The sequence below is a fragment of the Furipterus horrens genome, unplaced genomic scaffold (genome assembly GCF_987537825.1).
Source record: "Furipterus horrens unplaced genomic scaffold, mFurHor1.1.pri manual_scaffold_1, whole genome shotgun sequence".
NCBI lineage: Eukaryota > Metazoa > Chordata > Mammalia > Chiroptera > Furipteridae > Furipterus > Furipterus horrens.
This window is the reverse complement of record NW_028327171.1, coordinates 183,295,330-183,310,278: the sequence shown is the minus strand read 5'-3', so window position 1 is coordinate 183,310,278 and position 14,949 is coordinate 183,295,330. Positions and strand designations below refer to the sequence as shown.

The 14,949-nt window shown below is 38.8% G+C and overlaps 1 protein-coding gene across 1 annotated transcript in view; it reads left to right on the top strand.

Annotated features, from left to right (window-relative positions):
- The first annotated feature begins 1,483 nt into the window (after positions 1-1,483).
- TMEFF2 (transmembrane protein with EGF like and two follistatin like domains 2) overlaps positions 1,484-14,949 on the top strand; it is a 249,285-nt gene continuing 235,819 nt past the window's right edge. The window contains exons 1-3 of the mRNA XM_090282009.1: positions 1,484-2,079; positions 4,506-4,615; positions 12,442-12,571. Of these exons, the coding sequence (XP_090138135.1) occupies positions 1,908-2,079; positions 4,506-4,615; positions 12,442-12,571 (412 nt within the window). The 5' untranslated portion in view covers positions 1,484-1,907. The remainder of the gene's footprint in view (positions 2,080-4,505; positions 4,616-12,441; positions 12,572-14,949) is intronic.

Here is a 14,949-nt window from a genome sequence, read left to right as displayed (position 1 = left end):
GAGAAAGGTGAGATTTAAAAAGAGAAAAAAAGAAGAGATGGGAGCTCAGGAAGGAAGGGAGGAGGAAGGGAGGGAGGGAGGAAAAGGAATGAGGAAGGGAAGGAGGGAGAGAGGAATAGAGAGGGAGGCTGCGAGGACAGAAGGAAAAAAAAAATCCTGAATCATTGAAGGATTACACATTACACACTGAACAATCACTCGGAAAAGAAAACTCATCCAAAACACTGTCACTGCAACCACCACCAGGGTCAAGAGAGAAGGAAGCTCCTTTCCATCCGTGTCTCAGGAAGCTGCGGGTCCCGTTAACAAGGACTAAAATGCCATTAGTCTAAAGAGTGTGTCTAACTGCGTGAAGAATGCAGCAGGCGGAAGGCGGGTCCCGCTACGGCGTTTGTCCGGCGCCCCAAGCAGCGAGAGAAAGAAAACCGCAGAGCGAGACACTCCTGCCAAGTTAGACTGTCTCTCTTCGCCCGGGTCCCTGGAGACCCCACAGAGACAAGCGTAAAGCGCCCAGGGCCACTACCCGCGCCGCCGGTCCCACTGAGCCGCTCTTCCAGACGCCGCTTCCCCGAGAATGCGCCTGGCAACCCACCCTTTCTGATGCAGAGGATCCTTCCCTTCCTCTCTCTGACCACTTGTCCCGACCAAATCTGACCTAAACACAGGTGCCCGCACCTCCCAGGGAGCCACACAAATAGACTCCCGGCCAGTGATGAGAGTAGGATGGGGAGAGGTCTTCAAAACCTTCGGCTCCTGGAGCTGGGTCGAGGCTGCAGAGGGGCAGGGAGGGCAGGAGAGAGAGGGGGGGTGGAAAGGAAGAGGAGCCTGGAAGGCTGGTTGAACCAGCAGCAACCTCAGGGTCGCAGGCTCCTGTGGGAACTGCTGCAGCTTCCAGGCCGGCCGAAGCTGGTCTCGCACGGCCGCCTTTCACCTTCCCGGGCTCGCCGCTGCTCCCTAGATAAATGTCCCCCGGCTCTCCGCGGCGTATTCCCAGCCTGGCTCGGGTTACAGCCAGGCGGCGCGCTCCCGCACTCTGGAGCGCCGGGCGCCAGCAGGACGCCCTCTCCTCTGCGCCCGCTTTCCCCTCTCTGCCCTGCGTGCTGCTCCCGCTCCTCCGCCACCGCCGCCCTCACCAGCTCCAGCACTGAGATGCCACCCGGCCGCAGCCCGGGGCATGCACGGAAGTGGGGTGCTACAGCGGGACCCAGCTCTCGGTAGGGGGCCGAGTGAAAGGGCAGGGGGTATACTGTGCAGGTGTGGGATTCGCCCACCCCGAAACTTGCGTTTTGTACTTGAGCCCTCCCCTCCTAGCCCCACTCGGGCCAGCACCCGGAGAGCTAGCCCATCTGTGGCATCCGCTGTCGCCTCCTCCTTGCACCTCCTCGCCGACCCCTCCCTCCCGGGACCTGCATCCCGCTCCGCCAATCAGCGCCCGCCTGCCTCTTCCCACGTGATCCCGGGCGGGCTAAGGACCTGCTGCTTCCCAAACGCCAGAGGGATGCGGGCAGCAGAATGCGAGAGGCGGCTGCTTAGCTGCGGGGCGTTTTGACTTTTCCTCCACCCTGCCTCCTTGGGCTTCTCTCCTCTGTCCCTGGACTCTGGTCTCCTGTCCCCCCCCCTCCCCGCCTCCCAGAGCCCCTTCCTTATGGCAGGAGCGTCCCGCGTCTCCGGCGTAGCTTCTCAGCGGACGACCCTCTCGCGGCCGTAGCTGAGCCGGGTCACTGGATGTTGCTGAAACTCTCGAGATCATGCGCGGGTTTGGCTGCTGCTCCTCCGTCAGGTGCCACTGCCACCGCCGCTGCTTCTGCTGCCGCCGTCCGCGGGATGCTCAGTAGCCCGCTGCCGGGCCCCCGTGATAGTGTGTTCTTCGGAAGCCGTTTGCTGCTGCAGAGTTGCGCGAACTAGTCATGGTGCTGTGGGAGTCCCCGCGGCAGTGCAGCAGCTGGACACTTTGCGAGGGCTTTTGCTGGCTGCTGCTGCTGCCCGTCATGCTACTCATCGTCGCCCGCCCGGTGAAGCTCGCGGCTTTCCCTACCTCCTTAAGTGACTGTCAAACACCTACCGGCTGGAACTGCTCTGGTAAGTCCAGAATCCCAGCCTCCGACCCCTTAACCTCGCAGAGAAAAGGCGTTTCCAGCACAAACCAGCCCATCTTAGCGCGTCTCCCCAGCCTCTCAACTCCGACTGCCCCAAGCCCCGGAGACCAGCGACTTCCACCCAGAGGAGCTCGCAGAACTGTTCCAGGCCGCTAGGGAAGGCGGGGGCGCGGGAGGGGTCTGGGATGGGCAGAAAGTGCAGGGGTAGGAATCTTTGCGTCCTTGCACTTAAATCAGAACGGTGAAAATTTTGAGAAATACTAGACGGGATGGTTTTGTGAGCTCACTGAAAAGAGCATCAGTCCTTGGAGAAACACTAAAACAGAATCTTTAACAACAATGAAGAAAAAAAGTCTAGCTAGAATGAGCTAGAGATAACTTTATGAGAAAGAACGACCGAGAAAGCAATAAACCAAATGGTGACTGCAGGGGAAACCTGGTTCCTGGCAGAAGTGCAATGAGGGTGCACTGGTCCTGCATTCAAGACCAGGTCACCACATCCTATAGGATCTTGGGTCTCTCTTTCTTTCTCTCTCTCTCTCTCTCTCTCTCTCTCTCTCTCTCTCTCTCTCTCTCTCTCTCTCTCTCTCTCTCTCTCTCTCTCTCTCTCTCTCTCTCTCTCTCTCTCGTTCCTCCTCTCCTCCTCTGCCTCTCCCCTTCTCTCCCTTCCCTGCTCTATCTCCTTGGCTGCAAAAGACATTGTTTTGGCAGCTCACAGATCGCTCTCTTTCCTCCGCAAGCTCCTAGGCGGTGGAGGGAAGTTGGGAAAAGAATCATTCCTAGGTCTCCCAGGCCGAGGTGGGCATGACCAAGGCCAGCCAAGCTCACGGGCAACCATGCGGAGAACGGAACCGACCCCGTTGAGCGCTGACTCCTCCATTTCTGAGCAGACTTCCTTGGAGTGGATTAGGCGCTTTTCCTTCTCCTTTGGATCCCTTCAGAGTCGGAACGCCAGAGCTTGGCAGGCGTTCCTTTGCTGAAGCCTCTTAATGAAATAGGGCCCACGGATGGAAGTTGCTCTGAGCTGGCTTCGCATTTCAGTATGACAGCCCTTACTATACCAGGAGGAATTGTGGTGCGATTTCACAGGCATTTTAAACTCCATTAACGCGCCTTGGTATTACCCCTTAGGTATTATCTGTTCTAGTTTTAGCAAGTGTGTATGTGATTTTTCATATTCTGTAAATATGATCCTTCTGTAGTTAAATCTGGCTGTAAGTAAAGGAGCTTTCAAAAGATGTATGTAAGCTGAAGTGTATGTAACTTTGGAGAAAATGTAATGACCAACTGTAACTTATAGGATGAAAGAATAATGTAGTCCTGGGTTGTTAGTGATATAAGTTCCACAGGACAATTATGCATAATTATAGTTTGTGCTTTTTAAATACAAGTTAAGTTTTGCAGCCTTATTAAATTTGGGGTCAATAGAATGCTTTTGTTCTGTTTTTAACAATTTCTAAATTTGGCATCTTTACAAAGCTCAACATATTTTCTTAACTTACTCGTGGTTTACATGTGCATTATGTTATTTCAGAAAGACAAATTTCCACTTAGCAGGTGCCTAATCACTTGTTAAGTACTTTATCATAGGGATATTAAACAACCTGAAAAATCAATTATTTGAAATGTTGATAGCTTTGTAGTCCAACATTACTGGTTTGCTTCATTCCAAACTATAGTATTGTTTTAGGAAATAACTGTGAAATTGAGGTTGGCAGTGAAGAAATTCATTATTAGCCAGATATCTTAAAGGAATCAGCAGAAACTAAAGAGAATGAACTGGTTTCCCAGCCTGATTGTCAAGAACCTGGCACCCTCACACACCCACCCCTGTTAACTTAGAGGTGATCAATCTTCATTTGAGCCAGACAGACCATCACAGAAAACACTGTGCCTGTTTATCTTTATTATTGGGGCTTTGTTTCCTCTTTGTCTGAAGAAATTCCAAATAAGGGGTTGTTTCAGACCATAAAGCAAAAGAATGATTAAAGATAGAGAAATGGTAAAATGGCATTCAGGGACCACCACTAGTTTTTAATAAAATGTGGAGTGTGGGGGGTCATAAACTGTAGTCCACTTAATGAGAAAAAATAAGGAAGCTAGGAAGCAAGTGTTAAATGTTCATTCATCACTGCCAGTATTAACTCAAGCTAAAGTAAAATAGCACTATAAAAAAAAAAAGGATATTAAAAGAGAATTGACTAGAAAGGAACTGTGAAAAAAAGAAACAAATATTGATTACTTAACTAGATTTTTTGGGAGGGAATTATCGGTAGAATGACCTTGCAATACAGCTCTGGTGGTCAAAATTAAAATTTTGGATAATTATTTTAAAGTTTCAAGATATCACTATTTTTTCTTAAAGTCTTAACATTTTTTAATGACTGGAATGTTCTTTTTAAATTTGAGGTTATGATGACAGAGAAAATGATCTCTTCCTCTGTGACACCAACACCTGTAAATTTGATGGGGAATGTTTAAGAATTGGAGACACTGTGACTTGCGTCTGTCAGTTCAAGGTAAGAAGTCTGATATTTGCCTCTTCTAATTCATTAATGAGACTACAAAGCAAGGATCTCCCTTTACAACCCATCACTTGGAAATTTATAGCTATGTAAGCTAAAAGGAGAGCTGGCACCAAGCAAAGTCTTGGTGAAAGAGCCAACTGATGTCAAGAAGGCACCATTTTTTGGACTTTTTTTTTTTTTTTTTTTTTTTTGGAGAAGTACATATGCCATAGTCATAAATGCAATAGAAGTATAAAGGTTCAGGTTGCTCCTTTGGTATGTCAAAGGAAAATTATGTTTCTGTGTCTTTTTTAGCATGCATTTTACAAGCCAACTACTGAAGATAATAGTCAATAGCCAGTGGATAAGAAGTGTGGATTTGAACTTTTGTTCTTTTTGATTGGAGCTATCATCTTTCGATCATATTGCTCTCTTCTGATGGTCTTGGGTTTTACCATCCTGACAATCTGCTTAAGTTTTTAAATGAACTGCTTCTTAATGTGACTTCAAAATGACTGTGCTAGTTTTCCAAATCATGGAATTTGTTCATATGTGTCAATGCTTCACCGGTGCCATATACAATTATATTTGAATTTCTCAGAAATCCAAAAGGGCCCAATAGCTACAAGTGATTTTATAAACATGAAAAAAATGTACTTTGGCTCATGTTAAAAACTAAATAAAAATAAAAGAGAGAGATTATAGTAATGTTATCAAAATTAGATTTTTAGTAACTATTAAAAATAGAATCATTAATGTCATTATTATACTTATCACCTAACAATTGCTTTTGAACATGTAAATTATAACCCTTAATTTCTCTCAAAATGTTCATATAATATACATAACATCAAATATCATAGATGTCATAGTATTCACCTTTGAGTGTTACCGAATTACTTTAAATACACATGAATTCTAACATCAAGTACTGTACCTAAACAAACTGTGTATTGGGATCAGGGAAAACTTTTCCAAGATTGTAAGCAAAAAAAAAAAAAATTGAAAAGGATATAGAACAAATAAAAACATGAAAATCAAACACAAGTTTAAATATGTGTTATATGTGTAATATTTAGAATATTGATGAAATTTAATTTTTTTTAGATCAGATATAGTTTTCTCTGAGAAAGATAAGGAAATTTACAATTAAATATACTTTGGTTTATAGATAAGCAAAAGCTTCTTGAACAGTATTTTGTTCTTTCACAAAAAAAAAGCAGTAAAACTGATACTTATAAAGCACACTACCTCCTGGTGGGTAAGCAATGCTATGACCATACTGTAATATTTTAGACCATTTTATAGTGTTACAAACATATACTTGCATGTTTAATATAATGTGACAGCAACCTGTAAGCTCTCCAGCTACATTAAACAATGTAATTATGGTCTTTCAATGAAATGCATGAGACAGATAGAGTGTGAGAACTCTCCAATTCATACTTTCCCCAAATGTTAACTAAAAGGGAAATTCATTAGGTGAATCATTAATTAATGACCTATAGGATTTTGTGGATTTCTTCTGCTCTCAGTGTGTGATTCCTATAAATTTGTCTTATTTTCACAAGCAAGGGTAGACATAAAAAGTCAGCTCATAAACAGTGTAAAACAGATCAAGAAGAATGTTTCTCAAACGGAGAGCCATAATTCTAACAAGATTTTGCAAAGAAAAAGGAGTTCACAAATTTGTAAGTGGACTCATGCTGATAAAAGGAAATATATAGTTTTCTTGTTAAAGGAATGGTGTTCAGTTTTCAGGTTCCACAAAGGGTTTTGGTAAAACTTTAATCAACAAAGACATTTGTGTTTTTTATGCATTGGTCAACCAGTTAAATCTGTCATTAAGTTAAATAATTGTTGAGTGGAATAGTTTATGGGGGTGGGGGAGGGGCAATGACTGCCAAGTTTGAATCAGAAACTGAAATGTAAATTTAATTCTCTTAATGCTTGGGATATTTTAAGTTTATTACTAGATTACTACTGTTTTTAGTTTGTGCTTTACAATTGTCAATGTGTCAGGAGAAAACTAAACATTTCCCTAGTGGAAAATTTAGACTGCATATACCAAGAATCTAGAGTGGCTGAATTAAGTTGAAGATCAAAGAAAATGTACAGGTTGTATTAAGACTAATACATAAGCTATTTTTTGTTGAGTAGCTTGAGTCAGTCTTTTCTAATACTTTTCAGTGAATTTGTTTGTTTGTTTTTACTTCCTGGTATCTGATGAAAAGGAGATGTCCTGAAAACCTATTTTCCTGTGTGCTATTTTGAACAACATGAAGTCATAATTTTTCCATTCAAATAAGACATACACTATGATATTTTTGGCTGAGAGATCAATTTCAAAGAGAAATGGGTATATGTGTTTATAATCTATAATGTTTTCCAATTTTGGTTATTATTGGAGCACTAAAGTGAACAAATAGTTGCCTTCGCTTCTGTTAGATGACTTAAAATAAATGTATTCTACCCTTCAAGCATATTACAGCAGCCCCTCATGTCCTCATGGGACTGACACTAGTGATAGTATTGAACCTTATATATTACTTCACCTTTTCCTATGACATACCTATGACAGTTCAATGTATAAATTAGGCCTGGTAAGAGATGAACAAAAATAACTAATAAAATAGAAAAATTAAAAAGTATACCATAATACAAGTTGTGTTAATGTGTTCTCTTTCACACACAAACTATCTTACTGTACTGCATACCCCTTTTCCCTTAAAGGAAGCACTTTATGGCTTTCTTTGTCATCTCTGAATTGCCATCATCACCACTCTTGTACTTTGGGGTCATTATTAAGTAAAATAAGTGACTTGAACACAAGCATTGTGATACTTTGACAGTTGATCTAATAACCTACACAGCTACTAAGTGACTAATGGGCAGGAAGCATATACAACATGGAGATGCTGGACAAAGGGATGGTTCACATCCCACTGGTATGGAACCAGTTGGCATGAGATTTTTATCATGCTATTCAGAAAGGCACAATCTAAAAGTAATGAATTGTTTATTTGGAGAATTTTCAATTTAATATTTTTGAACTGGTGTTGACTGCAGGTAACTGTAACCATGGATAAGGAGGAACCACTGGATCTCATTTAGTTCTCACAACTGAGTGAAATAATTATTTTCTCTTTTTAAAGATGAGGAAGTTAAGGTCCATGAATACAAATAACTTACCACTGAGGGGTGATCCTAAAGCAAGAACTGAGGTCTTCTGACATCAAGTCTATATTTTTTCCAGAATATTATATATGTAAATAAAAACATCAGTAGCAACTACAAAAGTACAAATTTATTGTGGAGAACTCAATATCAAAAGTAGTACAACTTATTCTTAGGTGACAATATGAGTTTCAGAAATGGGCTTCAACTTCATGTACCCTACATTTCTATCTGTGTACAAAACAGTGTGCTGCTGGTCAATATGGTAAATCATTTGTGGATATGAATATTTAGAGACAGTGGATGGATGGATAGATGAACAGATGGATGGATGTAAAGATGGGTGAATGGGCAGATGGATGAAAGGAGAAAAGGAAAGAAGGAAGGAAGACATGCAGTTATTTATATATTGCACTGGTCAAATAATGGTTAATTATCACTTTATAATTAAAAATGTGATGAAGCCTTATGTGTTTTGAGTATTACTTAACTCAAATATTAAATATTTTTATTTAATAAGCCATGTTTTAGACCTGTAAGTTTGCTACTTACTAGGACTGCCTAACAAATTTTGCAGCATTAATGGCACAAAACAATGAACATTAGTTTGCTCATGAATCTGTAATTGGACATGGCTTAATGGAATCAGCTCATCTCTCCTCCCTTTAACATTAGCCAAGGTGAGCCAGGGAACTCAAAGGTTTGGTTCTGTATTTGTTTCACAGCTCACTCTTCTGTCTGACTGGTGACTGGGAACCTTGGTCCCTTTCCATGTGGAGCTGACTATGTGGGCTAGTTTGGGCTTCCTCACAGCACAGTGGCTGGGTTTCAGACAAGCATTCGAAAAGAAAGAGCCAGGTAGAAGCTGTATCCTTTAATGACTTAGTCTCAGAAGTCAAAAAGTCGCTTTCACCCTAGTCACAGACCTGCCCACTTTTTTAAAACCATAAAAATGTTTCCATATAAGACAATGTAGTCACAGAGAAGTAAAAGATACCTGTGGAATGATCAAAGGATTGGGACATATGCAGGTTTTTAATCTTGTTCTCTTTTGAACGAGAAACATACCATATTCTAAGGCATTATTTCTAAACCTTTGACAACTAGGAATATAGCAGAATCCACGTAACATCTGTGGAGAACCTTCTTCATGCCAAACTCTGTAGAAGGTGTGGACAATATATAAAATATAAGTTGTGCATAGTTCCTAGATGCTGAAATCTCAGCTAAATAAAATTCTTATTAACCAAACAAGTATAAATCATATGAAAAACTTCTCATATAATTTTTTTGTTAATTTGTAGCAAAATGAATTCCACATATTCTAGAGTGTCAAGTCATTACATCTACCAGTGTGACATATAGCTGCTTTCTTAAGCAATGTGGACATTTTGGAACAAAATCATTCTGAAAAACACATATTTGTAAAATAAATTTAAGATTTTAAAACATCTTACAAAAAATAGAATCACTTTTTCCCTGGGAGGAAGTTTGTACAACACATACATTTATGGGCCTAACCATCTGGGCCTGAGTCCTGTTTTTTCTCTTACCAGCCAACTATGTAGCCTTTAGCAAGTCATTTAACATCTGAGTATGTCCCTTCATCTGAAACTGAGCAGGATCATGATTACCTCTAAAAACTATTTGAAACAAATGGGCATATTTTAATGTAGTAGTTAGCCTGTTTTTATGGTAGGGTTATCCTGTTTTCCCTTATTTTTCTAATTTTAAGCATGCATGTTTTAGTGTTGATTTTAGATGGTGGTGACTCTGCTAGTTAAAATACATATCACAAAAGGCAAATCACTTTTATTTCTTTTTATAAATGAATATTGCAAAGTGTTTTAAAAAACATGACTCTGTTAATCTTTCTCAATGCTCCAGTTAACCATTTCAAATGGGGAAACTGAGCTATAACCTTGTTACATATTAACTGTTGAGTAATACACACGAAGTCTTACACAAAGCAGTGGGAAAGATGGGAGAACCTAGAACTAGACTTCCACTCCTGAGCCTTAATGGTTTAGAGCATGCTTCCCCTGTGTTATTCATATTAATGAGTGCAAGTCATGGTACTAAAGGGCAAAAACTGTCTTGCTGATAATCAACAGCTGAGCTCTTTTCAGCTCCATACAAATCTCCCTTTCAGTTTGTGCATGGAACTTTGTAGCTCTGTTTTTAGTATTGCTCACATTTGGCTTGCTGCATCCCTCAGAAGTGGCATATGAGCACTTTATCAGTTTATTTCATATTTTAAGATGCATATCAGCATTGTGTACTAGCACTTGACAGAGATAATAAATACTTCCCACACCTCACTCCTGGTCCACTAACCACATCTGAGTAATCTGCAGAAGTAGATGAGAATAATAGAAAGGGAAATTCTAAGAATCAGAGAGAAGAAAATTTGGACCAAAATAATCAACACAAAAAGTACTGTAACCATAGCTGGAGATAGAGATTAAAAGGTAACCAGTAACAAGAATGCTAGGAACCCAGCATAAAAAGCTAATTAGTCCAGTCATCTGCACTGATTATGGCTCTCTTCTGTCTACTGAAAGGGTTAACAAGTCTTTTGAATATAATGTGTTACCAGCTGTTTACTTCTTTATGGTGCTTGTGCTCAGATACCATTGTAGCATTAGTGAGTTCTCATAAATCTTCCTTATATTCTCCTGTCCCTGGTCCTGAACACACCACATTTGTCAAGCACCCTATCCATCCACCTGGCCATGGTTCTGACATGAACACCAGCTCCATTTATGTGGTGTCTCTTGAGCACTGCTCATTGGAAAAATCAGCTCTTCACTGATATTTTACTGTTGCCTTTTTTTCTTCAGTAATGATGAAGATATTCAATCCTATGGTTGGTCAGTTTTCAGATGAAATATATATCTATATATCTATATCTTTGGAAAACATATGGCAAGCTGCCCTTACATATGTATCACCTGATCAGAAGTGAATTGGCTATTGAGTTAAAGATCCTCATTAGCAAAAAGTTTCAATTAAAACAGTGTTTAAAATATAATCATGTAAACAGACTGAGTCTGGTAGCCAGCAGTATTTGTTGTATAGAGGGCTTCCAAATGTCTAGATTAGAAATAGTTAAAATAAAGAAAATTTCTAAAATATGCCATATTTTAAATATTTAAATCATTTAATATTTAATTTCTAAATGAATATGATATAATATCTAAATCACCATGCTAGCAATTATGGTGATCATAGTATTAGTGTCATGAATTTGTATTTGCTATTGGGAGAAAACTATATCACTGTTCATAAAAAATTATATTTAAGTTTTTCATGAATTGATACAATGTAAGGCTCATAAAATAACTTCCACTTCAGAGAACATTGGCTTATACTATTTTAAATTGTTAGGATGATTAAGCCTATATTACATAAAGGCAAAGAACAAGAGTGAAATGGTTGATTGGGAAAGAGAAAGTACAGATATTGTAAGGAAATAGTAAAATATAAATCTCAGGTTTTAACTATCAGTTTGTAATCTTATTGAGAATTTTTTCTTTTGTTACATAAATCCTTGAATTGCATTTATGATAGAATTTTAGGTTTATTATTATATATATTAAAACTTTCCTAGGCATCTCATTATATCATTGGTTTAATGCCAATGTTATGCATTTATGATACATTGAATATCCAAATATTTTAATAAGTAGAAGACAGCAGAGTATTTTCACATATGCATGTATATGATCTGCTTTACTCAGTTTCTGACATAGGTATTTATAATAATCGTCTTTGTCATTATTTTTGTTATAATTAACCAAAATTAAACAATGAAGCACATGTGTAGTAAGTAGTAACCATGAGATAATCACATCTCTGGCATAATTAGCAGGTATAGGACACAGCCAAGTATCTCTAATGCCTTGGACTGTGACTATTATGATGAGTATACCCTGTAGGTTGCCTATTTAGCATTGTAAAATATGTACTTTTTTTGCAATGAGTGTTTTTAAAATTAACCTTTTTCTTTATGAAATATATCGATAATCATACTCTTGAATAGTCAGAGAAGTTTACATGTAGTCCAATAGTTGCTGAATTTTTTCCCCTGTATTCCATAGTCTGTTTCTCTCTACGCTGTATCAACATCATTATCACATGACCCAGTGATATAAAAAAAATTAAGAACAAATCCAAATGTCTTATCCAAATATTTAGAAATATATAAAGATTAAAATCCAACAGAGAAAAAACATGCTAAAGAGTAACTGAATTCTCTGGCATATCAGTTATATACTTTTGTTCTCCAAACATAGATAGGCATTGCCTGTTTTTGAATAGCTTTAATATCGTAGCATGTTTTATTTTTCCCAAAAACAGTATTAAATAACATTGATATATTTGTTGCTATCTCTTTTTAGTATTGCTTCTCTGATCACTTTGTTGAAATTGGCTGATCAATTTAGAACTCTGAATCAAATGACTGGTTGGCTGACTTGACATTGCTTTTGTGCTTCTTTGAATGATTTCCTTGCAAGGTCAAAGACTTATTGGATACAATGAAGATCGCTGTAAAGGAAGACAAGTGCTTTCTATTGTAAATGATTATTTTTATTCAAGAAGTCAGAGGCCTGCAGGCTCCAGTACTAACCAAAGGCTTACATCTGTGTGTTTCTCAGTGCAACAACGACTATGTGCCTGTGTGTGGCTCCAATGGGGAGAGCTACCAGAATGAGTGTTACCTGCGGCAGGCTGCCTGCAAGCAGCAGAGTGAGATACTTGTGGTGTCTGAAGGATCGTGTGCCACAGGTATGTGTCTGATCCTCCCCAAGACCTGAATGAATTCTAATTCCAAAAAGTCTGTCTCTTGCTTTTTCCATTATTCAGACTAGATATTGGCTACACAAGCCTTTTATTCCTTTGTGCAAAGTATGCATTATTCTTATTCTGTGTCTTTTTGCATTTCAAATCACTTCTGCAAGAAAGAACATCTACCATAAGGATATTGGTAGATTTTAGTATGTATGTTATTTAATGAAGTGAAGGCAGTTGAATAATATAATTAGAAATATAAATTGAACACACAAGTGTTCCGTGTATAGAAACCTATCTATTCACAAATACTGTTGCTTGTTTGTTTGCTTGTTTTGAATAATAGCATTCTCTGCTGGAGAATAAATTTGCAGATTTGGGTTTGGAAGTCAAGATGTGGTTAGCAGCTCTATAAACTGCTTTTCTAACCAACTAGTAGATTATTTTGAAGACTGTATTGATGGTGGACATTACTTCTAATGACACCTGTCTTTTCTGAGAAAGCCTGGGATTCCACAAAGCTTTTTAGGTACAGTGTGCAAAAAATGCTGCTCAAAAAGTGAGGAGGAAGAGTGACTGTATGCTCTGTAGCTTTTCAGGTTTTCCCTTTGTGTACAGTGGTTGTCAGAGCTGAACAGCATTACAGGCAAGAAAGAAAAAAAAAAAAAAAAAGAGGCACGGAGCCTAACCTGATGAAGCAGTGCTTTAAAATGAAGCTGAGTTTTCAAGTTAGCCTTGAGACACTGAAATCACGTATATTAAAGAAACTTGAGTGTCCCATGATAGTTATCTTTAATGGCAAATATGCATCTTTCTGGAAAGTCAGTTTCTGAAGAGTTGGATGATAGAAGCATGTTTAGGAAAAAAACAATAATGGTATGAAATATATCAAAAATAGAAATATAGAATAGTGCCAGGTAAAGTCTATTTTAATGAAAGTTACCTCTTAGATAATAGGTATTTCTATTCTAATAAATTATGTTAAAAGTTATGTGTGTTCTGATAGGGGCAAGGTGGTAAATGAGCAAAGAGAAAGTCTCATTCTCTAAAAGATCATTGTAAGCCTATTGAGTGTTAGTGACTGATAATGTTCTAAGTTGTATTGGTAACTACCCAAGTTTCTGAGATTAGGGGAAGAGAAAAGCATCATTCCTCATGGACAGTTATGCAGGCTTTCTGGTTTTGGTTTTAGTTTCTAAGTAGTTTTTTCTCCTATGTGATTCTTTGCCTCACGATGCAAATGTCCTTCTGGAAGGGTGATTGGGAGGCAAGCTGGACTGGTGCTCCACTTACTTCTTATTTGCCAGTGCAAATAAATCAAATTGTTGCTGTTGATTTGTGAGTGAGAAGTGTTGAGTGAAAGTCACAGCAGCAAACAAGAGTTCTGGACCATCTTCCTCAGTATGAAAGGAGGACCAGCATGCTACACTCAGAGTGAGAATGGAGGAACTAGAAAAAAAGGCAAAGTGCAAAAAAATAATGAAAAATTGATAATAATAGCTACTGAACACAAAGTGAAAAATGAGACTTTAGGACAAATTGAATAGAAAAAGTAAAAAGAAAAAAAGGAAACCACCGACTCCCAGAAATCAGGGACGATGTAGGCAAATACAAGAGAGTACTAAGGAAAGGATTTGCTTATTCAAGATCATCTAGAGTATCTGTCTCTGACAATAACCAAATGAAAATCAGTGGACAGTCCTCATAATAAGCAGTCATGAAGTTATGATGTTGTCTAACTGTTTGGTAGCAAAATCTCTCGAACTTGCCAACCTCAAAGTTCTTGTCAGCATATGCAATTGCATTCTTCCGATTCATTCAGATTTTTTCATTCTATTTCCTAATGTTTGGTTATACTATAAAAATAAATACTTAACCAACTATAAAATTCAATCACAAATGAGTAATCCATCCCTAGCTCATTCACAGACTTAGATTTCTTCAGGATTTAATTAGTAAGCCAGTTTTGCTGTATGCATCTTCCATTGACTTGTAAATTGGAAAATTTTTTGATCTGAGTAATGACAGAGGGACCTAAGTAACTTTGATTAACTTGGTGCTCTGACTTTTGATCTAAAAGAGATTCTTATTCTTTTTTTTTTTTTTTTGTACATTTGCCATTTATTTTTAAATACTGTTTGACACTAAGAGGAGGTGGCAAGTTGTGATCTCTAGGAATAAAAGGCAGCAAAATATATAACTTAATATTTATTATACAGGTTGGGCAAAGGTAGATTTACAGTTGTGAGTATGCAAAAGGTCGAATCAATAAAGCTATTGTATTAATCATATGAAAAACTGTAAACCTACTTTTGCCCACACTACATTCCATTGAATATAAACTTTTTTTTTTCTGTCCAGAGAGTGGTTTCTAT